At 44.1% G+C, this 25,591-nt stretch overlaps 2 protein-coding genes across 4 annotated transcripts in view; one reads left to right on the top strand and one right to left on the bottom strand.

Annotated features, from left to right (window-relative positions):
* The window catches only part of THBS2 (thrombospondin 2), a 39,540-nt gene extending 29,116 nt beyond the window's left edge, over positions 1-10,424 (top strand). For both annotated transcript variants that reach the window (XM_055114360.2, XM_055114361.2), the window contains 6 exons: positions 627-861; positions 2,529-2,756; positions 3,554-3,825; positions 4,495-4,592; positions 5,685-5,824; positions 8,388-10,424. In XM_055114360.2, coding sequence (XP_054970335.2) covers positions 627-861; positions 2,529-2,756; positions 3,554-3,825; positions 4,495-4,592; positions 5,685-5,824; positions 8,388-8,395 — 981 coding nt within the window. In that variant the 3' untranslated portion in view covers positions 8,396-10,424. The remainder of the gene's footprint in view (positions 1-626; positions 862-2,528; positions 2,757-3,553; positions 3,826-4,494; positions 4,593-5,684; positions 5,825-8,387) is intronic.
* LOC129398078 (histidine-rich glycoprotein-like) overlaps positions 1-24,665 on the bottom strand; it is a 40,069-nt gene extending 15,404 nt beyond the window's left edge. Inside the window, exons 1-2 of one of the 2 annotated variants that reach the window (XR_010112555.1) lie at positions 12,770-18,583; positions 11,860-12,181 (exon numbers count right to left, since the gene is read on the bottom strand). The gene's annotated coding sequence lies outside the window, so the exon portion shown is untranslated. Of the gene's footprint in view, positions 1-11,859; positions 12,182-12,769 lie in introns of both variants that reach the window. The other variant, XM_063605554.1, reaches the window with a different exon arrangement.
* Positions 24,666-25,591: the final 926 nt, after the last annotated feature.

Raw genomic sequence — 25,591 nt, 5'->3', positions numbered from 1 at the left:
CATCAGTCCCCTCCATGGGGCCTTGGGAGTTTTCCATGAGCTCCACAAAGACAGGATAACATGGAGTTTTCAATGATTTCAATTGAAAACATTTATTCAACTCAAATCTCAGCACTATTCTTGTATCTCAGTGGCCACAGGCCAAATGCATAGACGCCTTCACCTCATCAGCTGGAGCGAGGTTGTGTCTTCACAGAATTCTCCCCCCATTTTCCTGATGCCAACATAGGAATTGGCTTCATTTCCAGGTTTGCGTTTCAAAGAGACAAGGGAGGACAGTTATCTTGATGCAGCTCGTAGGATATATTATAGCAAATGGTGTAAAAAAGAGACATAATTACCTGGTAGTTCATGCTTTTCCAGCGAAGAAACACATCTTCCTTTAGTGAAGTGAATTACTGTGGAGAGGTGGCAGAGGGTGGAGAGATTCCTGGACCGAGAGGCCTGGCCCCAGTGCTTGTCCTGACGTCAGGGTCAGTGTGACCTTGGGCCAGCCGCCCCTGCGTGGCCCTGGGGCTTGTGCTGCAGGACGAGGAGGCCGGCTCTCAGGCTTGCGTCCTGCTGGTTCCTCTCCACCTCCTCAAACTGGCAGTCCTCTGCTGTTTCTCTCACGCCCCATCCCCTAGACCGACGTGGACAATGACCTTGTTGGGGACCAGTGTGACAACAACGAGGACATAGATGACGACGGCCACCAGAACAACCAGGACAACTGCCCCTACATCTCCAACGCCAACCAGGCTGACCATGACAGAGACGGCCAGGGCGACGCCTGTGACCCCGATGATGACAACGATGGCGTCCCCGATGACAGGGACAACTGCCGGCTTGTGTTCAACCCAGACCAGGAGGACTTGGACGGTGGGTGCTCTCTCAGCTCATGGGCGTGGAGGAAAACGGCTTCTGAGCAACCCGCCAGGGCAGAGATATGTATGCACAGAGATCATCTTAAATCTGCTGCTGGAAAAAGGGCAATGACTTTGGGCCTCTTAAAGCTGTGGGTCCATGCAATATGAGTTTCTTCTCCCCTGACACTCAACACATTCTTGGCTGTGTGTGTGCCCTTCAACAGGTGTGCTGCCTCAAGTGTGTGTGCACGTCAGGAGGAGGAGAAATCCCTGCCTCCATATAACTTCCAGATTGTTGACGATCTCCTAGAAAGAATGTGGGTTACGAACGTAGGATGAATTGGGAATTTGGTGTATGGGGCCAGGCAGGGGACAAGGAGGATTTTTTTGAAAGCAAAGCCAACAAAAGTGGCATGAGTGTGAAGCATGAGAGAAAGAGCTGCTTTGCTCAGCAGTGAGCATGAATAGGTGGCCCATAGCCACGGGGGCCCAAGGAAGGAGCTGGATGGGCTGCAGTCCTCTAAGTCAGCGTCCCTGAGTAATAAACAAGGGCACAGCTGTGCTCTGGGGCTTCCGGGGAGGCTGTGAGAAAGTGGCCCTCACTTGGAGTGGGGCCTGGCTGACACAGGCTCTCTTTGGAAGCCACGTCCTTGACAGAGGGAGATAAGGACTTGAGGGGCATCTGAGACAGCATGACTCAGAAGTACGTGGGAGATGCTGGGATCAGAAGGGCAGCTCCTGTGTTCTCCCCGAGCAGCATGAAGGGATGGAGTGAGCACAGCAAGCCTCATCTGGACTCCGTGTTCAGGCACGCAGGGGCTTGCTCCCCATGCAGCCTTTCCCCAGGGAGGGACTGGGACAGAGAGAAGCTGATAGGCAGAGCAGCATTTCAGCATTTCAGAATGCCCTGATACCAACTATGTGCCTGCCACGTGGTAGGTGGAGTATGTTCTTGAACAGAACGGAAACTAGTTGAAGAATATGATGAGATATTCAATCCAACTTGCCTTTCCTCCTTCTAAAACGGCAGGCCACGTGACAGCTAATTCAGTACATTGCAATCTGCCTGTCAGGTTATCGTCATTGCCGTAGACTGATAGACTGGACACATGTGGCAAATTCGTGGTCCCCCTGTTTGCACCAGGCCCACCTCATCCCCACTCCCCACCATGCCACAACCCCGCTGAAAACTTGACAAGGACCCACTAAACAGCGGAAGTCCATGTCTCCCTAGGAAAAACCATTTTAGTGTGAGTTCCGCTTTAATGCCAAATAGACTATAAAAGGCAAGGATGACTAAGAAAAGTAATAACAGACATTCAGAAAACTATCCAAACACAAAGCTGGAAATGCAGGTTGATATTACTTGACAGCCATTCAGGTTTCATACCTGCAGCATTGAGTTTGGAACACGGTGAGAAATGGCTTTATGTGAATTTGCTGTGCTGGCCTTTGCTGTGTATTTATCACAAAAATTTTGTGAAAAGAGTTGAGGTTCCTGTGAAGTCAAATGTTTTGGAGATTGTTGAGCACGAATCCACAAAACACTGCAAAGCACTCAGTCTTAGATGTTCTGGGAAAGATGCACTCATGTTTCTCAGACATGGAAAAGCAAATGGCAAACCACCGACCACCGACTTTGCTTCTTTGTTTTTGTTTTTGCTTGTTCTTTGTGCGTAGGTGATGGACGGGGTGATATTTGTAAAGATGATTTTGACAATGACAACATCCCAGATATTGATGATGTGTGTCCTGAAAACAATGCCATCAGTGAGACAGACTTCAGGAACTTCCAGATGGTCCCCTTGGATCCCAAAGGGACCACCCAAATTGATCCCAACTGGGTCATTCGCCATCAAGGCAAGGAGCTGGTTCAGACAGCCAACTCGGACCCCGGCATCGCTGTAGGTGAGTCTCTGACACACGGCGGTGGTGCCAGCATTTCTCCGGGGGAGGCGCCCACAGAAGATGCAGACTGCGCTTTAAGATCATGCAGGTGGGATGCCATGTGGTCTTTCTGGAAGCCCCCATCCTTCCATGGTCTGTGAAACTGTCTGCCTAAATAACCTTGACAGGTACATGCACCTGCCGCTCTGAAGTCTCTGAAATTTCAGTAAACCATTTTATTTTATAGACTTGGTCTATGAAATGGGACCTCATAATCCTCTCAGAACTCTTGTAAGTTGGATCTAAAAGAAATACCTTCAATTCCACTAATCTCATGGTAAAAGAGCCCATCGGGATGATGAGGGGAGCCCGCCCTGCCTGCTGGGCATCCACTGTCAGATGGTCACAGGGCCAAGCTGGGGATTGCCTGAAACCTGTTTCTTTTTTTTTCTTTTCTTTTTTTTCTTTTTTCTTTTTTCTTTTTTTATTTTTGAGATGGAGTCTTGCTCTTGTCCCCCAGGCTGGAGTATAGTGGTACAATCTCAGTTCACTGCAACCTTTTTTCCCGGGTTCAAGTGATTCTCCTGCCTCAGCCTCCTGAGTAGCTGGGATTACAGGTGTCCACCACCATGCCCGGCTAATTTTTGTATTTTTAGTAGAGACAAGGTTTCACCATATTGGTCAGACCAGTCTCGAACTCTTGACCTCAGGTGATCTGCCCACCTCGGCCTCTCAAAGTGCTGGGATTACAGGCATGAGTCACTACTCCCGGCCACCTGAAAGGTGTTTCTAACGAAACCTTATGGCGTTGCATCCAGGTTTTGACGAGTTTGGGTCTGTGGACTTCAGTGGCACATTCTACGTAAACACTGACCGGGACGACGACTATGCCGGCTTCGTCTTTGGTTACCAGTCAAGCAGCCACTTCTATGTGGTGATGTGGAAGCAGGTGACGCAGACCTACTGGGAGGACCAGCCCACGCGGGCCTATGGCTACTCCGGCGTGTCCCTCAAGGTGGTGAACTCCACCACAGGGACGGGCGAGCACCTGAGGAACGCGCTGTGGCACACGGGGAACACGCCGGGGCAGGTGAGGTTGGCTGGCCAGGCCCACACATCTCCTCTGCGCCACTGTGGCTGCAGAGTGTTTCAGCAGGACTAGCCCAGTCCAGAGACCCCACTTTTGTCTTTATTAATTTTAACTCCAGGCACAGTTATTTTAATAATCTTACTTTATTATAGACACTGTGCCTGGGGTTACAACTCAACACAGTTGATAATTACCAGTTAAATACAGTTGCTAATCCTTTTACAAATTAAACCTCTTTTACCCTCTTCTGGAGATAGGGAGTGAGCATAGGACATAATGATCAAAGATATAATATGAAAAAAATATTTTAAAAATTGAAGCTAGGGAGAATTGAATATCAAAACTTCAAGAATTTTGCCCAACATCCCATATCAAGGAAAGAGAAGATCCAGACATGAACCCAGGAATCTGAGGATCAGGTGCCTGGGCTCTTCAATCCAGGAATCTGAGGGTCAGGTGCCTAGGCTCTCAGCCCTGAGCCACACTCTGTCCATGGGCTTCAATCCACAGTAGAGATTTGGATGATAAACACATCAGAGAGATATGGAGCACCATGAGCCTTAAGCATGAACTTGCAAAGTCATGTTTTTGCTTCCTGCTTGGTGTTACGGAGCTGTGGTTAAGGCTCTGGGTGCCCATGGCACTCAAGAGTGCTATGTTCTCTCTCAGGTGCGAACCTTATGGCACGACCCCAGGAACATTGGCTGGAAGGACTACACGGCCTATAGGTGGCACCTGACTCACAGGCCCAAGACCGGCTACATCAGGTGAGGGCAGGTCAGCACAGCTGCATTTCTTCCAAGGGGCTTCCCATCGGACGGCACATTTGAACATTAATAGACAAATAAGCTCAAGTGAATTCTAACTTTTTGTTTTACTCTGGATTCTTCGTCATTAACTGCTTTCTCTTTTCTATCCTGCATCTCTACTAAATATTAAGTATTTTAAAAAAATGGTTGAAAAGGAGAATATACAATCTGCTTTGTTTTGGGATGATAACCATATTTTCTCCTAATGAATACCCCAGGCAGGGGAGAACACCTGCAATTAAAATAACTGCATCTTTGCAGAATTAGCATGTGCTTTATTGGAGACTAGATTTGTACCTGATATAAATGGCTGAATTTAAAACACGGTTGTATGAAGTTTTGACACGGTTAGCCCAACAGAATCATTTCCCTTGGCTTAGCAGCATTTATAATTGATTTTTATTCAAACAAAATGTGGTCAATTTAAAATCAAGGTGTTTTTGTTTTTTCAAAGTTAATAAGCACCAAGATCAGGCTGGACTCTGCACAGATGCCAGGAGTGTGTGAGTCCCTGGCAATAGAGGGCAGATCTGTGTGGGTGAAGTGCAGGCTCGTGGCCTCGCTGGAACGTTTCCCTAGGGGGCCTCCTGTTTATTCACATTGATGCCCCATCCTCCTGTCGGGGGCTTGGTGTATCCAGTCCTGCTCCCACGCAGCTTCCACAGTGGGGAGGAGAGCCGGTGAGCTCATGGTTTTAGCACAAGGTGAAGTAGGGAGAGTCCGGTGCGTCTTCCCAGGAAGTGGGAAGCTTCCTCCTCACCCCACCAAAGGTAGAGTCTCCTCTAAAGCCCTTGCCTGGGTGACTGTAAGTGAACTCACAGATTGTGACAATAGTGTGGTTGCAAGAAGGAAGGCGTGCCCTGGATCAGTGCTGCACCAGGGGTGGCTGGAGCTCCAAAGGAGAAAGCCAGCAATGCCCCCTGGGGCACTGAAGCCCTGGGCGGAGTATCCACAGCTTGTGTCCGGAGCCAACCTTCCATCACTGGTGAATGCTTCACACAGTTCATGTTGTCTTTCTTTCCTCTTCTTCTTTTTAAACACCATTTTTAGAGTCTTAGTGCATGAAGGAAAACAGGTCATGGCAGACTCAGGACCTATCTATGACCAAACCTACGCTGGCGGGCGGCTGGGTCTATTTGTCTTCTCTCAAGAAATGGTCTATTTCTCAGACCTCAAGTACGAATGCAGAGGTGAGTGTGAGCACTTCAGGTTAGTGGGGAAGGCATGTGGCACCCGGAAAGGGAAAGGGGTACACAGTGCGCTCTTCCACTTACAAAAGCTGTATATCAGGGCAATAAACCTAATGCACAATACCACACATGAGCCCCCTGCACATTCCAAGCAGCCATTTCATTTGGTCAGCTTGGATTGTTTTGTTTTTAATTGCATTTGGATGCCTCTGGTAGAACACTTTCCAATGATTTACAGGTCCCACCCATCCTCATTGTGCCATATCCTAGAGTTTCCTAGATTTCATCCACTTCCAGGCTCCTGACGCCATTTTAGATTGGTACCCTTGCATTAGCAATGGCAGGCAGGCAGGCAGGCAGGAAGGAAGGAAAGAAGGAAGGAAGGAGTTTCTCTATAGTTATCTCGCTACAGGTATATTTGAATCAAAATATTATAGACCTGGAAGATAACTTGAATCCCATCTGCTCTAATTCCATGCCTTCAAATGCGCATTACCCTTCCACAGATGCAGTAAATAAGGCTCAGGATGCTTCTCAAGAATCACACATTGAAAATCATGTGTTTGGCTGGGGGCAGTGGCTCATGCCTGTAATCCTAGCCCTTTGGGAGGCCAAGGCGGGTGGATCCCCTGAGGTCAGGAGTTCGAGACCAGCCTGGCCAACAGGGCAAAACCCTGTTGGGGTTGATTTATCTGCTTGCTTCTGTGGAGGTTTTCTTCTCCTTATGTTAGGATGTCTTTCAAGGCATCTCATTTCCTCCCATCCATCCATATCATTCATCCACCCACCCATATATCTCATCCATCCACCCATCCATCCATCCATTCATCCACCCATCTCATCCATTCACCCAACCATCCATCTCATCCATCCATCCATCCACCCACCCACACACCCACCCATCTCATCCATCCAACCACCCATCCACCCAACTATCTCATCCATCCATCCATCCATCCACCCACCCATCCACCTATCCATCTAATCCATCCACTCACCCACCCACCCACTCATCCATTTCATCCATCCATCCATCCACCCACACATCCACCCAACCATTTCATTCACCCCCACTCACTCATCTATCCCATCCATCCATTCATCTCATCCACTCACCCACCTACTCATCCATCCATCCACCCATCAATACATCCAACTCATCCATCTCATCCACTCACCCACCTACTCATCCATCCATCCACCCATCAATACATCCATCTCATCCATCTCATCCATCCATCCATCCATCTCATCCACCCACCTACTCATCCATCCATCCACTCATCTCATCCACCCACCTACTCATCCATCCATCCACTCATCTCATCCACTTACCCACCCACTCATCATCCATCCATCCACCCAGCACTTATCCATCTTATCCATCCATCCATCCATCTCAGCCACCCACCCACGCACTCATCCATCTCATCCATCTCATCCACCAACCCACTCATTCCTCCATCCACCCAGCACTTATCCATCTTATCCATCCATCCATCCATCTCAGCCACCCACCCACGCACTCATCCATCTCATCCATCTCATCCACCAACCCACTCATCCCTCCATCCACCCACCCACCCATCCATCCATCTCATCCACCCACCTATCTCATCCATCCATCCACCTGTCTCATCCATCCATCCATCCCATCCATCCATCCATCTACTCATCCGCCCATCCATCTCATCCATTCACCCAACCATCCATCTCATCCATCCATCCATTCATTCATCCATCCACCCACCCACACACACACCCACCCATCTCATCCATCCATCCACCCAGCCCCATCCACCTATCCATCTAGTCCATCCACCCACCCACCCATCCATCTCATCCATCCATCCATCCACCCATCCATTTCATCCACCCCCACTCACTCATCTATCTCATCCATCCATCCATCTCAGCCACCCACCCACCCACTCATCCATCTCATCCATCCACCCACCCATCCATCTCCACCACCAACCCACCTATCTCATTCATCCATCCATCCATCCATCAATTCATCTCATCCACCCATTCATCTCATCTACCAACCCACTCATCCATCCATCCACCCACCCATTTCATCCATCCATCCATCCACCCATCCATCCATCTCATCCACCCACCCACCCATCTCATCATCCATCCACCCATCCATCCACCCATTCATCTCATCCAACCCACTCATCCATCCATCCACCCACTCATTTCATCCATCCATCCATCCATCTCATCCACCCACCCATCCATCTCATCCACCCACCCACCCCATCCATCCACCCATCCATCCATCCCATCCACCCACCCACCCCATCCACCCACCCATCCATTTCATCCATCCATCCATCCATCCATCTCATCCACCCACCCACTGACCCATCTCATCCATCCACCCACCCATCTCATCCATCCACCCATCCATTTCATCCATCCATCCATCCATCCATATGATAGATCTCATCTTTAATTAAAGTAATTATATTTCTGGTTCTAGGTAAAACAAAATAAATCACTACCCATGGCCCAGTTATGCTAATTGTTTATTGCTTTTTTTTTCTTTTTGTAGATATTTAAACAAGATTTGCTGCATTTCCGGCAATGCCCTGTGCATGCCATGGTCCCTAGACACCTCAGTTCATTGTGGTCCTTGTGGCTTCTCTCTCCAGCAGCACCTCCTGTCCCTTGACCTTAACTCTGATGGTTCTTCACCTCCTGCCAGCAACCCCAAACCCAAGTGCCTTCAGAGGATAAATATCAATGGAACTCAGAGATGAACATCTAACCCACTAGAGGAAACCAGTTTGGTGATATATGAGACTTTATGTGGAGTGAAAATTGGGCATGCCATTACATTGCTTTTTCTTGTTTGTTTAAAAAGAATGACGTTTACATATAAAATGTAATTACTTATTGTATTTATGTGTATATGGAGTTGAAGGGAATACTGTGCATAAGCCATTATGATAAATTAAGCATGAAAAATATTGCTGAACTACTTTTGGTGCTTAAAGTTGTCACTATTCTTGAATTAGAGTTGCTCTACAATGACACACAAATCCCGTTAAATAAATTATAAACAAGGGTCAATTCAAATTTGAAGTAATGTTTTAGTAAGGAGAGATTAGAAGACAACAGGCATAGCAAATGACATAAGCTACCAATTAACTAATCGGAACATGTAAAACAGTTACAAAAATAAACGAACTCTCCTCTTGTCCTACAATGAAAGCCCTCATGTGCAGTAGAGATGCAGTTTTATCAAAGAACAAACATCCTTGCAAAATGGGTGTGACGCGGTTCCAGATGTGGATTTGGCAAAACCTCATTTAAGTAAAAGGTTAGCAGAGCAAAGTGCTGTGCTTTAGCTGCTGCTTGTGCCACTGTGGCGTCGGGGAGGCTCCTGCCTGAGCTTCCTTCCCCAGCTTTGCTGCCTGAGAGGAACCAGAGCAGACGCACAGGCCGGAAAAGGCGCATCTAACGCGTATCTAGGCTTTGGTAACTGCAGACAAGTTGCTTTTACCTGATTTGATGATACATTTCATTAAGGTTCCAGTTATAAATATTTTGTTAATATTTATTAAGTGACTATAGAATGCAGCTCCATTTACCAGTAACTTATTTTAAATATGCCTAGTAACACATATGTAGTATAATTTCTAGAAACAAACATCTAATAAGTATATAATCCTGTGAAAATATGAGGCTTGATACTATTAGGTTGTCACGATGAAGCATGCTAGAAGCTGTAACAGAATACATAGAGAATAATGAGGAGTTTATGATGGAACCTTAATATATAATGTTGCCAGCGATTTTAGTTCAATATTTGTTACTGTTATCTATCTGCTGTATATGGAATTCTTTTAATTCAAACGCTGAAAACGAATCAGCATTTAGTCTTGCCAGGCACACCCAATAGTCATGTGTAATATGCACAAGTTTGTGTTTTTGTTTTTTTGTTGGTTGGTTTGTTTTTTTGCTTTAAGTTGCATGATCTTTCTGCAGGAAATAGTCACTCATCCCACTCCACATAAGGGGTTTAGTAAGAGAAGTCTGTCTGTCTGATGATGGATATGGGGCAAATCTTTTTCCCCTTTCTGTTAATAGTCATCACATTTCTATGCCAAACAGGAACGATCCATAACTTTAGTCTTAATGTACACATTGCATTTTGATAAAATTAATTTTGTTGTTTCCTTTGAGGTTGATCGTTGTGTTGTTGTTTTGCTGCACTTTTTACTTTTTTGTGTGTGGAGCTGTATTCCCGAGACCAACGAAGCGTTGGGATACTTCATTAAATGTAGCGACTGTCAACAGCGTGCAGGTTTTCTGTTTCCGTGTTGTGGGGTCAACCGTACAATGGTGTGGGAATGACGATGATGTGAATATTTAGAATGTACCATATTTTTTGTAAATTATTTATGTTTTTCTAAACAAATTTATCGTATAGGTTGATGAAACGTCATGTGTTTTGCCAAAGACTGTAAATATTTATTTATGTGTTCACATGGTCAAAATTTCACCACTGAAACCCTGCACTTAGCTAGAATCTCATTTTTAAAGATTAACAACAGGAAATAAATTGTAAAAAAGGTTTTCTATACATGATCTCTCTCCCTTTTTTAAAAAGAACTAGCAGGGTTTCTACCGGGGGGGAAAGGGGTAGAAGGAATTAGGAATTAGCATTTTGCTTCCTGTCATGTAAGTAGGCCTGTGGTGTGATCACGGGCTATCTCCTCGCAAGTCACAGGTTAAAATGCAGGCTGAAGGGCCTGGTGGAGAAGGAAGCCCTGCTTGACACAGGTCTCTGTTCTGCTGAGCCTCCCAGCACGGTGTGGGATACAACCATTTAGCAATTCATCTCTCCTGCCTCTGCTCATTGTCAAACGAGGGAACAGAACTTCGTAGGGAATTTGGCAAACATGATTGAAATGATTCCGAAAAAGGCAACAGCACACGGGACCCTCTCCCTAATACGAGCTGTTCTTCCCTCTTGACTCATTCTTCTGAGTCAGGTGGAGGGAAGTAGCGGACCCCAGAGGAAGGGCCCATTTCCAACCACAGCACTGCCTAAAAATGGGCCGATCGGGCTCACCAGTTGGAGGAGGCAATGGCAGCAGCACAGAACGCTGGGGTTTCTTTAGCAGCTCCAGCTGCTCTTGTTGGGATTTCTGAATATTATGCAGGCAGACACAGAGAAGAAAAACAGGGAGAGAGGGAGAGAGGGCATCCAGAGAGAAAGGGGAAGAGAGGGAGGGAGAGAGGGAGACAGGGCATCCAGAGAGAAAGGGGAAGAGAGGGAGGGAGAGAGGGAGACAGGGCATCCAGAGAGAAAGGGGAAGAGAGGGAGGGAGAGAGGGCATCCAGAGAGAAAGGGGAAGAGAGGGAGGGAGAGAGGGAGAGAGGGCATCCAGAGAGAAAGGGGAAGAGAGGGAGGGAGAGAGGGAGAGAGGGCATCCAGAGAGAAAGGGGAAGAGAGGGAGGGAGAGAGGGAGAGAGAAAGAGACAAAGAGACAGAGGGAAAGAGGGGGACTTGGGGGAGGGAGGAAAAGAGAGCAAGATGAATAAAAACAAGTATACTTGGCTGAAACACGCTGGAGTGAGTCAGACAGTGAAGCAATAAGATATAGGAAAGGCCGTCTGAGGCAACGGGCTGTGAACTGAAGGCCCTGGCTTTGAGTTGTGAAATGAGTGAGTTTTAGTTCATCAATATAGAGGAAAAAGCTAGACCTACGTGTGTAAAAAGAAAAGTTTAGAAACAAAATAATGATGGCAGTGATAGTGGCTGGTCTATGGACAGCTACTGGAGGAAGCTCAATGTACATTTTACTCATGAAACAAAAAATACATATAATATGTTGAATAAGGATGCTTAGAAGTCAGGCATTAAAATGAGATACATTTCTCGTGCATTCAGGTTTTGCTGTCATTTATCAAAAAGCTGAGGTTTCCTGACAACCATGTTCCCTGTCGATGGCCTTAGCCACATCAGAATGGTTGTCTCCAAGGATTAATGTGTGGTGCCTTTGTGAGCTCACCTGAGAGGAAGGTGTCCCTGGAGATCGATGACTCCGTGCGAGCACCTGCCCTGTGCCCCTCCATCTCCCTTCTGCGAATGGCTGCCAGCACACCACGGGAGCTCCGCACCTTCCACCGTGGACCGGGAGGGCCGTCGTTCTAGACGCTGATGCTGCTGCTTACAGGGAAAGGTTCGGCCCAGGCCCACGCTCTGAGAGTTGTCTGTACAAGGCTCAACCAACTCGCCCTCAGGGCAGGCACAGGCCTTGGTGTGTGGAACGAGTCGGTGGGTGAAATAACACATCTTCACTCCCAAGTATCCAAGCGTGGGATCTGTGATTGCTGGGAGGAGAGAAGCCTTCATACCGTGACCAACTCACTGGCTGCTGCGTGTCCCAGCTATAGGCTACATGGGGGCAGAGGGCTCCTTCCCTCATTCCTGGTGGACCAAAATCTTAGGCCAGCTTTGCTCAGTCTGCGTTTCACAAAGTGATGCTTTTGACCATGGAGCAAGTGGTGCCTAGGCCTTGAGGAACGGAGGTGTGGGGTGATCCAGGAGCTGCCACTCAACAGCTCCATGGCCACAGCCCTGTGGGCTGCCAATGCCCAAATGGGAGGGCCCTGCTGAGGGCTATCACCCACACAGGCCCTTAGCCCAGGGCAGGTACCCGCACTGATGCTTCCCACCCTCTTAGTAAAGTCCTTCTGGAGCCACCAGCCTGGGGGCCCAGGGGAGGGGCTGAAGCAAGCTGGGACACTCCTGCTTCGCCCGGGTGTCAGCCCTGTGCCCAGGGGAGTGAGCTGCGGGCCCAGAGCAGCTTGCGGCCCACACAGCCGGCGTTAGCCTTGGGGACCACGTGGGCATTTGTGAGAGAGGTCCGGGCCCGTGCCCCCCCACCCCGTGCAATCCCACAGGGGCCCCTGACTCACCCTTCCCCAGCCCTTGCTCAGCGGTCCGGCCCCTCTGGCTCCCCTGAGTCTGCGCTTGGCCCCTTGCGGGTGGGGTGGGCGCGGAGCCTCGGCTGTCCCTGCCTCGTGGCCCACCCAGGGCGCCCGCCGCCCCTGCAGCAGTAGCAGGACCTACTGCCAGCTTCTCAGTTCCTGTCTCGGCCTTTTTCAGGCCCTTGAAGACTTCTGCCACTTTTCTGACTTTTTTTTTTTTTACCACATAAGGGCTTTTTCAACCCCAAAGCACATCAGATGCAGGATGGGAAGTGATATTCGACCTTCCGGCCTCCAGCGCACACCCCTGACGCGCGCGGACTGCAGGGCTTGGGTCGGGGCGTCCCTGGGAAGCTCAGCCGGTTCAGCCCCGGCGAGCCCCGCCCGTGCGCGTCCCCGAGAGCCGGAGGCCCCGGCGAGCCCCGCCCGTGCGCGTCCCCGAGAGCCGGAGGCCCCGCCGAGCGCATGCCCAGCCCTCCCTGCGCGCCTGCGCCCTCCCTGCGCCCTCTCCTGGGCCCTGACTGTGCTTGAATGACAGCTTCACTGCAGGGTAACCCGGAACCTTCAAAAGGCCGATTCTGCAAACAAAATGGTGTAGAAAGAGGAAGAAAGCATTAGTGCAACAAAACTCGATTGCGCTTCGTTTTATGTACGATTTATTTACTTTTAAAATATTTTTTCTGTTTTTAGATTTATTTTTCTACTGAAAAATTGTTTAGTTATCTTGAGGTGGGACAGAATTCTTCATATGACTTTTCCCATTTAAAAATGTAATTATTTTTAAATATGGCTTTAGGAATAAATTACAGTTGTTAAAATGGAGATACATATTATTTATATTTATGTATTGATTATTGAATGGTATATACGCAAGCAACATACACGTGACTATACATATGCATCATGAATACACAAACCTCCCTTGTCTCAGGCTATACTTATTCTGGATTTTAAAGAAGTGGAAAAGTTGGCAAAGTGTCAGAGAACAAGATCAACACATGGAAATCAGTTGTGCGTCTGTATACCAGACAGAAACAATTTAAAACGGAAGTTAAAAGTACAATACCATTTGCAATAACATACAAAACAATAAAATACCTCGTAATAAATGTAACTTGGGAGGCAGAAGACTTGTACTATGAAAACAGAAAAACAATGCCAAAATAAATTAAAACCTATATAAATGGAAAGACACCCTCGTGTATAGTTTGGAAGATTTAATTCTAATTGATTATAATATCTGTAGTATTCTTGGGTTATATGTGATATTTTGATATCTGTTTAAAATGTGTAATGATAAAGTTAGGGTAATTGGGATACCCATGACCTCATACATTTTTTATTCTCTGTATTGAGAACATTACAATTCTTCTAGATATTTTGATATGTACAATAAACTATTAAGCATAATTTTCCTACTATACTGCATGTGATAGCTCATTCCTTCTGACTGTATTTTTGTACTCCTTAACCAGCTCCCCTTCATCTTCCTCTCCACCATTCCACCCCAGCATCTGGCATCCGCCATCCTGCTCTCAACATCCACAAGACCCACTGTTTTAGCTCCCACATATGAATGAGAACATGCAATATTTGTCTTTCTGTGCCATGCTTATTTTACATAACAGAATGATCTTCAGATCTATCCATCCTGCTGCAAATGACAGGATTTAATTCCTTTTTATGGCTGACTAGTATTCCATTGTGTGCATATACAATATTTTCTTTGTCCTTTCGCCTATTGATGAACACTTAGGTTGATTCGATGTCTTGGCTATTGTGAGTAGTGTTGTAATAAACATGAGAGGGCCGATGTCTCTTTGATATACTGATTTCCTTTCTGTCAGATGAATACCCAGCAGTAAGATTGCTGGACCATACCAAACGTAGTTCTAGTTTAGTTTTTTGAGGAACCCCCATACTGTTTTCCTTAGTGGGTGTACTACTTTACATCCCTACCAACAGTGTATGAGTGTTCCTTTTTTTCCACCTTCTCATCAGCATTTGCTATTTTTTGTCTTTGTGATAATTCTAAATGGGGTCAGATAATATCTTCTTGTGGTTTTGAATTGCATTTCTATAATGACTAGTGATGTTGAGCCTTTTTTCATGTACGTGTTGGCCATTTCTTTTGAGAAATGTCTATTAGGTCTTTTGCCCAGTTTTTAATTGGGTTGTTTGAGTTTCTCATATATTCTGGTTACTAATCCCTTGTTGGATGGGTAGTTTGCAAATATTTTCTCCCATTCTGTGGGTTGTCTCTTCACTTCGTTGATTTTTTCCTTTGCTGTGTAGAAGCTTTCTGGCTTGATATAATACTATTTTTCTATTTTTGTTATAGTTGTCTGTAATGTTGAGGTCTTACCAAAAAATCTTTACCCAGATCAATGTCCTGGAATGTTTCTCCGTATTATTTTTTAGTAGTAGTTCTATCGTTTTGGGTCTTGCATTGAAGTCTTTAATCCATTTTGATTTGATGTATGTATATGGTAAAAGAGGGGGGTCTCGATTCATTTTTTTCTGCATGTCTAACTTTCCTGGCAGTATTTATCAAAGAGACTGTCCATTCCCCAATGTATGTTCTTGATGTCTTTGCCAAAAATGAGTTGGCTGTAAGTACGTGGATTTATTTCTGAATTCATCGTTTTATTCCATTGGTCCACATGTCTGTTTTAGTGTTGGTACTGTGCTGTTCTGGTTACTATACATTTGTAGCAAAATTTGAAATCAGGCAGTGTGATGTCTTCAGCTTTGTTCTTTTTTCTCAGGATGGCTTTAGCTATTTGGAGTCTTTTGTGGTTTCCTACGCTTGTAGGAATGCTTTTTTCTGTTTCTGTGAATAACATCATTGGTATTTTGCTAGAGATTACATTGAATCTATTGATCACTTTGGGTGATTTACAGTATTCATTCTTCTAATCCATGAGCATGGGATATCTTTCCATTTGTGTCTGTGTACCCTCTTCTTCTCTTTCATCAGTGTTTTATAGTTTTCCTTGTAGAGATCTTTTACTTCCTTGGTTAAACATATTCCTAGGTATGTTTTTTGTACCTACTGTAAATGAGATTGCTTTCTTGATTTCCTTTTTAGATTGATCTCTGTTAATGTATATAAATGCTACTGATTTTTATATGATCATTTTTTATTCTGAAACTTTATTAATTTATTGGTTCTGATTTGTGTGTGTGTGTGTGTGTGTGTGTGTAGTCTTTAGGTTTTTCTAACTATAAGATTGTGTCATCTGCAAACAAGGATAATGTGATGTCTTCCTTTTCCAATGTGGATACCCTGACTTTCTTTCTCTTGTCTAATTGCTCTGGCCAGGACTTTGAGTATTATATTGAATAAAAGTGGTGAAAACAGACATCCTTGCCTTGTTCCAATCTTAGTGAAAAGCCTTTCCATTTTTCCTTGTTTAGTATGATATTAAATGTGGGTGTATCATATATGGACTTCCTTGTGTTGAAGTACATTCCTTCTATACCTTATTTATTGAGAGTTTTTTAAAAATCAGAATGGATGTTGAATTTTATTAAATACCTTTCAACATCTATTGAAATGATCATATGGTTTTTATCCTTAATTCTGTTGATTGCTATGTCATGCATATTGATTTGCACATGTTGAACCATCCTTACATCCCTGGAATGAATCCCACTTTATTACAGTGAATGATCTTTTTAATGTGTTGTTAAATTCAGTTTGCTAGTATTTTGTTGAGAATTTTTGCATCCATGTGTATTAGGGTTATTGGCCTATAGTTTGTGTGTGTGTGTGTGTGTGTCCTTGTCTGATTCTGGCATCAGGGTAATGCTGGCCTTATAGAATGAGTTTGAAAGCATTTCCTCCTCTTCAGTTTTTTGAAACAGTTTCAGTAGAATTGGTATTACTTCCTACTTAAGTGTTTGATGAATTGAGCAGTGAATCCATCAAGTCTTGAGGTTTTTTTTTTTTGATGGGAGATTTTTCATTAGTGCTTTAATGTTGTTACTTATTATTGGTGATTTCTTCATGGTTCAATATTTGTGGGTTGTGTGTGTGCAGAAATTTATTCACTTCTTATCATTGTTTTCCAATTTGTTGGCATGTAGTTGTTTAGTTTCTAATTATCTTTAGAATTTCTGTGGAATAAATTGTGATGTTTCCTTTTTTATCTCTGCTTTTATTTATTTGGGTTTTCTCTCTTTTTCACTGGGTCTGGCTAAGGGTGTTGATTTTGTATATCTTTTCAAAAAACTAACATTTTGTTTTGTTGATATTTTGTATTTTTTAGTTTCAATTTTATTTCTTTCTTTTCTGTACTTCATTATATCTTTCTTTCTATTAATTTTGCTTTTGGTTTATTCTTACTTCTCTAGTTCCTGCAGTGCATTGTTAAGTTGTTTATTTTAAGTCTTTCTACTTTTCTGATATAGATATTTATTGCTATGAAGTTCCCTCTTAAAAGTATCCCATAGCTTTTGATGTGGTGTATTTCCATTTTTGTTTGTTTTAATAAATTTTGTAATTTCTTTCTTAATTTCTTTATTGATCCATTAGTCATTCATGAGCATGTTGTTTAATTTCCACATATTTGTACAGTTTTGAAAGTTCCTCTTATTATTGATTTCTAGCTTTATTCCTTGTGGTCAGAAAAGATACTTGATATGACTTCAATTGTTTTAAATTTCCTGAGACTTGTTTTATTGCCTAACATGTGGTCTATCCTGAAGAATGTTCCATATGCTGAGGAGAAGAATATAAGTTCTGCAGCAGTTGGATAAAATATTCTGTAATAGTCTGTTAGGTCCATTTGATCTAGAGTGTAATTTAACTCCAATGTTTCTTCGCTGGTTTTCTGCCTGGATGATTTGTCCCCTGTTGAAAGTGGGTGTTGAACTATCCTACTATTATTGCATTGCAATCTATGTCTCCCTTTAGTTCTATTGGTATTTGCTTTATATATTTGCACGCTGTGGTGTTGAGTGCTTATTTATTTCCTCTTGCTGAATTGATAAATTTCCTTTATCATAATTTTCTTTGTCTCTTTCTACAGTTTTTGACTTAAGATATCTGATATGAGTACAGTTACTCCAGCCCTTTTTTTGGCTTGCATTTGCATGAAATATCTTTTTTATTCTTTCACTCTCAGTCTATGTGTGACTTTATAGACATAATGAATTTCTTGAAGGCAGCACATAGCTGATTCTTCTTTTGAAGAAAAGTCATTCAGCCACTCTATGTCTTTGAATTGAATAATTATTCCATTTACATTCAATGTTATTATTCATAGCTAAGGACTTTCAACTACCATTTTCTTACTTGTTTTCTAGTTGTAACTCTTCTTTTCCTTTCTTCTTTTTTTTTCTGCCTTCCTTTGTGGGTAAGTGGTTTCTTCTGGTTGTATGTTTTAACTCATTGAATTTTATTTTTAGTGTACCTATTATAGACTTTGGCTTTGTGGCTACCACGATTCTTACAAAAAGCATTCTATAATTATAAGTAGTTATTTAAAATTGATACCAACTTAACTTTGATGACAAATGAAAAGAAAGAAATAACCAGGAAAACCTGTATGCATTAACTCCCTTCTCCCACTACATTTTAAATCTTGATGTCACAATTCATATTTTTAATATTGTCAGTTTCTCAAATATTGTTGTATTCATTTTTACTTCAATTGCTTTTCCTTTTAGTCTTCTTAGTAAATACACAAATAGTTTACACACCATGATTACCATATTAGTGTAGCAATCACATTAGCATTATTTTCTTTCAGTTTTAAAAACCCTTTCTAGCATTTCCTGTAGAACATGTTTGGTAGCAATAAATTTTCTCAGCTTTTGTTTTTCTGGTCAAGTTTTTATTTCCTCTTCATTTTTAAAGAGCATATTTGCTGGGTGTAGTATTCCTGGTTGACAGTATTTTTTCTTCAGCACTCTGAATATATTGTCCCATTCCCTTCCTACCTGTAAAGTTTCTGCTGAAAAGTTTGCTGCTAGGCATATTGGATCTTCCTTATATGCCATTTCCTACTCTTCTCTCACACTTCTCTCACTTTCAAGAGCTTATCTTTGTTTTTGACCTTGGAGTGTACTTGCAGCATGTTTTGGAGTATTTTTAATTTGGTGGAACCTGACTGGTGACTTTGACCTTCCTATACCTGGATATTCATATCTTTCTCCAGATTTTGAAAGTTTTCTATTATTATTAATAATTAATAATGATAATTATTATTTTAAGACAGGATCTCACTGTTGCCTAGGCTGGAGTACAGTGGAGAGATCCTGGCTTACTGCAGCCTTACTCTCCCAGGTTCAAGGGATCTTTCTACCTCAGCTTCCCAAATAGCTGGAAGTACAGGCATAAACCGTCATGCCTGGCTAATTTTTTAAAAAATTACTGGAGACAAAAGAACTCACTTATGTTGTCTAAGGTGGCCTCAAACTCCTGGGCTTAAGTGATTTTCCTGCCTCGGCCTCGCAAACTCTTGGGATTATAGGCATGAGTGACTGCACCCAGCCTTATGTTTTTGCATAAGGTTTCTACCCTTTTTTATTTTTCAGTTTTCTCTTTATCTTCAATAACCTGAATATTTGATATTTGCATGTCATCCCATAGAACCTATAAAGCTTTCTTCATTCCATTTCACCTTTTCCTTCTCTTTTCTTTCCTTTTTTTCCCTCAAACTGTTATTCTTCAAGCTCACTGATTCTTTCTTCTCTTTGGTCAATTTCTGTTACTGATACTGTTTATTTCATTTCTCATATTATTTATTGTTATTTTCTGCACAGGATTTCTGTTTGATTTTTCCCAAAATTTATTTCAATCTCTCTGTTAAATTTCTCTGATAAATTTCTGAATTGATACTTTGTATTTTCTTGAAGTTCATCAAACTTTCTTAAAGCTACTATTTTGACTTAATTGTCTGAGAGATTACATATCTCCATCATTTTAGGGTTGATCTCTGGCACCTTAATCTGTCAGTTTGGTGAAGTCACATTTTTTTGAATGTCCTTGATGCTTATGGATATGTGGTAATGTCAGCACATTGAAAGATTACATATTTATTTTAGTCTTCACAGTCTGGCTTTGTTTGTGCCTGTCCTTCTTCTAAATAGAAAAAGTATATTCTAAGTAGATTGACTGTTGAGTTCCCTGAGCCTGTGACCACTGCAGCCATATTTGCACTAGAAGACACTCTAAGTCTAGGCTTGCTACAAGTCTTGTAAAGACTCTGAGGTTGACATGGCTTTCCACCTGAGATTAACTTGGGGAAGACCCAGGGAATGTACTTGGGCTGTGTGGGAATGCTGGCCAGGAAGCTGAGTCCAGAAGGCTGTGTCAATGGCCCAGATGGATGTGCCACCCAACAGGTCTCTGCACAGTTGGGCTGGGTTCCCAAGTGCAGCAAGAGTGGCTGAAATTGAGACTGGGTCCCCTAGAAATCTGCTGTTGGAAGAAAGCTTATGGGTCTTTCACATTGGCTCAGGTGGGTATGTATCTCCCAGGCAGTTCTTGCACACATAAAATCATTCCATAACTGCAGCAGAAGGGGCTGGAGCTGGGACTGGGCCCCTTTGGAATCTGTTGTGGCACAGAGGTTGGAGAGCCTGATCTTAGTTTAGAGTGATGCATGTTGCCTAGCAAGTTCCTGCATCAATGAGATGGCTCACCAACTATAGCAGGAGGGGCCAGAGCTGAGCCTGGGCCCCCTGAGGATCTGCCGTGGAATGCAGGCTGGAGAGCCTGGTCTCAGTGGCTCAGAGGGGTGCACATTTCCCTGCAGGTCTCAGTATAGATGGGATAGTTCTCTGATTGTATCAGAAGAGGCCAAGCTGAGACTGGGTCCCCTGAGGATCTGCTGTGGCATGCGGGCTGGAGAGTCTGGTCTCATTGCCTCAGAAGGGTGCAAATCTCCCTGCAGGTCTCAGTATAGATGAGATCGTTCTCTGATTGTAGCAGAAGGGGCCAGAGCTGAGACCGGGTCACCTAAGGATCTGCTGTGGGAGAGAGGTTGGCAATCCTATCAGGCATTCTCAGACACCCGGGCTGCCACAGATGGGTGAATCTCTCTCTGGGTCCTTGTGCAAGCAGCTCTGAGCTGGCACCTCAGCTTGGGCGCACTGGGACTGAACCATAGGGAAACTGTCAGGTTCACCACTGAGACTGATGTTAGCAGGCAGATGAGCCCTTCTGCCAAGACCCTAGTGTGTGTGATTCCTTCCAGATCCCTTGGCAGGTGGTTTGGATTACAGCCTCAAGGCCAAAATGGGGCTGTAGCCAAACCCCTTGGAAGACTGAGTCATTTCTGGGTTTGAGCCTGGGAGCAAGTTCAGCAGACCAGCCACCCGAGAGTGGGTCTGAACTCTTAAAATGACCCTCCACAGTGTTGAGCTCCAAACTCCTACCTGAATCCTGAGGCTCCAGCAGAGACTTGACTGTGGATGCATGCAGAATTCTTATTGTGGGAGGATATGAGCTAGTTACCTTCTATTTTGCTTTATTGGTGACATCACCTACTTAATATTGTAAAGATGGTAATACTGCCCTACAGTAATCCACAGATTCAGTACAATTGCTGTCAAAATTCTGATGGTTGGGTGGTTTTTGGCAGTATTAGAAAAAATTATACTCAGATTCATATGTAATTACAATGTCTTCTAAAAATTCAAAACAAGATTGAAAAAGAAGAACAAAGTTGGAGAATTTACACTTCTTGATTTCAAAACTTACTACAAAGCTACCATAATCAAATAGTGTAGCATGGACATACAGATAAACACACAGACCAATGAAGCATAACTGAGAGTCCAGAAAGAGACACATGTATGTATAGTGAATTGATTTCAACAGTCTTAAGACAATTGAATGAGGAAGGAACAGGCTCTTCCACAGGTGGCCCTGGGACAACTGGATCTCTACATACAAAAGAAAGAAATGGTTCCTACCTCACATTATATACACAAATCAACTTAGAAATGTATTGGTGACCTACTGTAAGGGCTAATACTATAAAACTCTTAGATAAAACATGGGGGTAAATTTTCAAGACCTTAGATTTAGCAATGGATTCTTAGATATGCCACTGAAAGCATGAGCAACAACAAACAAAACTAGATAAATTGGTCTCTATTAAAATAAAATTAAAACCTTTTGTGTAATCTCATAAGTAAACTATTTACTTATGAAAGTAAAAAGATGTATGACTCAATGGGATGAATATTTGCAAATTATATATTTTATAAGTGTCTAGTGTCTCAACAACTAAAAGACAAAGAACTCAACTCAAAAATAGTCAGTGGATTTGAATAGACATTTCCCCAAAGAAGTTATACAAATGGCCGAAGATAACATGAAAAAACCCTCGACCTCATCAGTCATTAGGGAAATGAAAATGGAAACCACATTGGGGTGCCACCTGCCACTCACTGGAATGGTGATAATAATAATTAAAAAGGGAAGTATTAGTGAGAAATTGGAACCCCCATATATCACTGTTGGTGGGAATGTAAAATGGTGCAGCTGCCCTGGAAAACAGCTTCACATTTCCTCAAAAAGTTAAGTGTGGAATTACCACATGATCCCAAAGTTTCACTCTTAGGGATATATAACCAAAATAACTGAAAACAGATCTACAAACATAGTTTCATACCTGAATGTCCATAGCAGCATTATTCACAGTAGCCCAAACATGTAAACAACCCAAATGTTCATCCATGGATAAATGGCTAAGCACAATGTGGCATGTACATACAGCAACATTTTGCTCATCTGTAAAAAGTAATTTAATACTGATACAGCTACAACATGGATAATCCCCTAAAACATTGTGCAAAGTGAAAGAAGCCAGACACAAAGGTCACAATAGATATAATTCTGTTTATATGAAATGTACAGAAAAAGTATATCCATAGAGACAGAATGTTGATTGGCATTTGCTGGGGCTGGGGGCGGGGGAAAATGAGGGTGACTGTTAATTGGGTACAAGATTTTCTTCTGGGGTGATGAATATGCTTGGTGATAGTTTAACAACATTGTGAATGTACTGTGCCATTGAATTGCATGCTTTAAAATTGTTAGTTTCACATTATGTGAATTTCACTTTAATAAGAAAAAAAGAGGCTGGTGTGGTGGCTCATGCCTGTAATCCCAGCACTTTGGGGAGCCAAGTTGGGTGGATCACCTGAGGTCAGGAGTTTGAGACCAGCCTGTCCAACATGGTGAAACACCATGTCTACTAAAAATACAAAAAAAATTAGCCGGGTCTGGTGGCAGACACCTGTAATCCCAGCTACTCAGGAGGCTGAGGCAGGATAATTGCTTGAACCCAGGAGGTGGAGGTTGCAGTGAGCCGAGATCGCACCACTGCACTCCAGACTGGGCGATGGAGTGAGACTCCATCTCAAAAAAAAAAAAAAAAGAAAGAAACAAAAAAATGGGAAGCAATCATAACTATAGTAAACACTCAGTAAATGAAATTGTCAGACTAATAAACTGACCTTAAGACATTTCTTTTTCTTTGAGCAAAGGCCTAAGCCTTTAGGCCTAAACATATATCATCTTATACATATAAAATTAAGTTTCTGAGAACCTAGTGTACAGAACAGTGACTACATCTCATACTAATGTATAATGTATTGAATACTTAAAATTTGCTGGGAGTAGATCTTGTATTCTCACCACATGCATGCACACGCACCCAGTAACTATGTAAGGTGATGAACACGTTAAGCAGCTGGACTGCGGTCAACGTCTCACAGTGTATACGTATAGAACCATCACATTGTATACCTTGAATGCAAACAATGTTCATTTACCAATGGATATGCTTTGGATCTGTGTCCCCGCCCAAATCTCACATCGAATTGTAATCCTCAGTGTTGGAGGTGGGGCCTGGTGAGAGGTGAATGGGTCATAGGGGTGGAGCCCTCATGAATGGGTTAGTGCCATCCCCTGGGTGCTGTTTTTGTGATAGTGAGTTCTCGTGAGATCTGGTTGTTTAAAAGTGTGTGACACCTCCCTTTGCCTCCTTCCTCCTGCTCCAGCCATGTACGATGTGCTGGCTTCGCCTTCGCCTTCTGTCGTAATTGTAAGTTTCCTGAGGCCTCCCCAGAAGTTGAGCAGCATCATGCTTCCTGCATAGCCTGCAGAACCGTGAGCCAATGCAACCTCTTCTTTATAAGCTACCCAGTCTCAAGCATTTCTTTATAGCAGTGTGAGATCAGCCTCAAACACCAAGTATCCCTCAATACAGCTGAGAAACCAAGGTAAGCATGTGGACCACGGCAGACCAGGCCATGAGAAGTCCCCAGTCTCCCTGCTCCCCCAGGTCCACCTGTTCTCACGCCTGCTGCTCTCCGGTGGTGACGCAGACGTGGAGGGAAGACTACACTCTGGAGTGGGGCAGCCATGTGTGATGTCAGCTTCATCACGCCACCCACATTGTAACTTATGTTCACTGAGCCTCACTGCTCCCGTCTCTAAGATGGGAACACACTGTCTGCCTCCCTGAGTTTCCACGAGGCCAAATGAGGCTGTGTATTTAATGCACGCGTGTGCACAGCACAGAGTTTCCCACACGTGTGTGTTCTTTTCCCTCCACTCTGCTTTTGTGCACAGACAAGTTTCAAGAGGCAGAGGAGAAGCAGCGGCGGGAGGCCTGCGCTGGAGGCGGAGCAGTGCAGGTGGCTGCCTGAGTCTGCTGCCTCTGTTTGCGAAGGAAGCGCTAGAAAAGTAGCTAAGGAGAAAATTGTAGGCTGAGGATCTTCATTCTGAGCGATGTTGGGCCTCCTGTGGCCTCCCCTAAATTTTCCCAGGGCCCCTCTGCTAGGCCCTCTGCAGTTCCCATCGGGGGTCTGCGCTGTGCGACTAAAGGTATGGACTCGTCACATTCTCACGGAGATTCTCCACCCGCTGCCAGGCTCCCGGGATGCTCCATACTGGATTATTCTATATACAGTGCCTTTTGTTTTTCTGGCTGGTGATTCCATTGCTTTCATTGTTTCTTGAAGGGGTCATGATCTTAACATTTCTAAAAATTGTTGTATTGGACAGAATGTTTCTTGACATACCATAGCGCTTCGTGTGTGTATGTGTGTGTCCGTATATTCAGTGACTGAAGGCTGTGTGTCCAGCCCTGAGTAGATGCTACATGCCCATTACATTTTTAAATCATTCCTGTGTTCACTACCTATTTCTGGGTCTCACATGAGGAAGCTGGGGCTCAGAATCGTGCAGGCCCTGTCTGAGGTCCCTCAGCCCGTGCCCAGCTGTGGCAGCACAGGGATTCTGGACCTCACAGCCCACAGGGATTCTGGACCTTGCCGTGGGTGCTGTGTTGTGTGTCTCATCCAACAGCGCAGACCAGATGTGCTGAGGACGTTCTGCCGGAGAGCAAGCTCAGGAGCATCTGGAGTTTTCTTATGAGGAATTCCACCATCTTGCCAGTTTGGATTTTGGGAAGCCGCTCTTTCCTGCCAGAGTAATCATGCTTTCTTTTGATGAGGAATGAGGGTGGGAACTACCAAGCTGGCTTTTGGGATGGATGGTGTTGTTGGCCAGGGCTCCCGGGCTGTGTCCAGAGGGCTGTTTGATGTCTTCACCATCTGCCCGTCTCCTTCCTGGCCTCTCAGGAGCGGAGTGGGGCTTCGTGGCTTCGCTGGAGGAGAATGTGCTTGCCCCAGCTGGAATCCTGGCATGTCTAAACGTTAGTGCATCTTATACCACCCAAAGCTTAGCTCAGTTCAATTGTCGCCTGGGTAGGTAATGATTACACATCCTCTGTGTACCTGGGGAGGCTGATGGCATGAGGGGTAGGACTCCTGCCC

Source organism: Pan paniscus, chromosome 5 (genome assembly GCF_029289425.2).
Source record: "Pan paniscus chromosome 5, NHGRI_mPanPan1-v2.0_pri, whole genome shotgun sequence".
Classification (NCBI taxonomy): domain Eukaryota; kingdom Metazoa; phylum Chordata; class Mammalia; order Primates; family Hominidae; genus Pan; species Pan paniscus.
The sequence above is the reverse complement of the archived record's forward strand: the minus strand, read 5'-3'. Positions and strand labels throughout refer to the sequence as shown.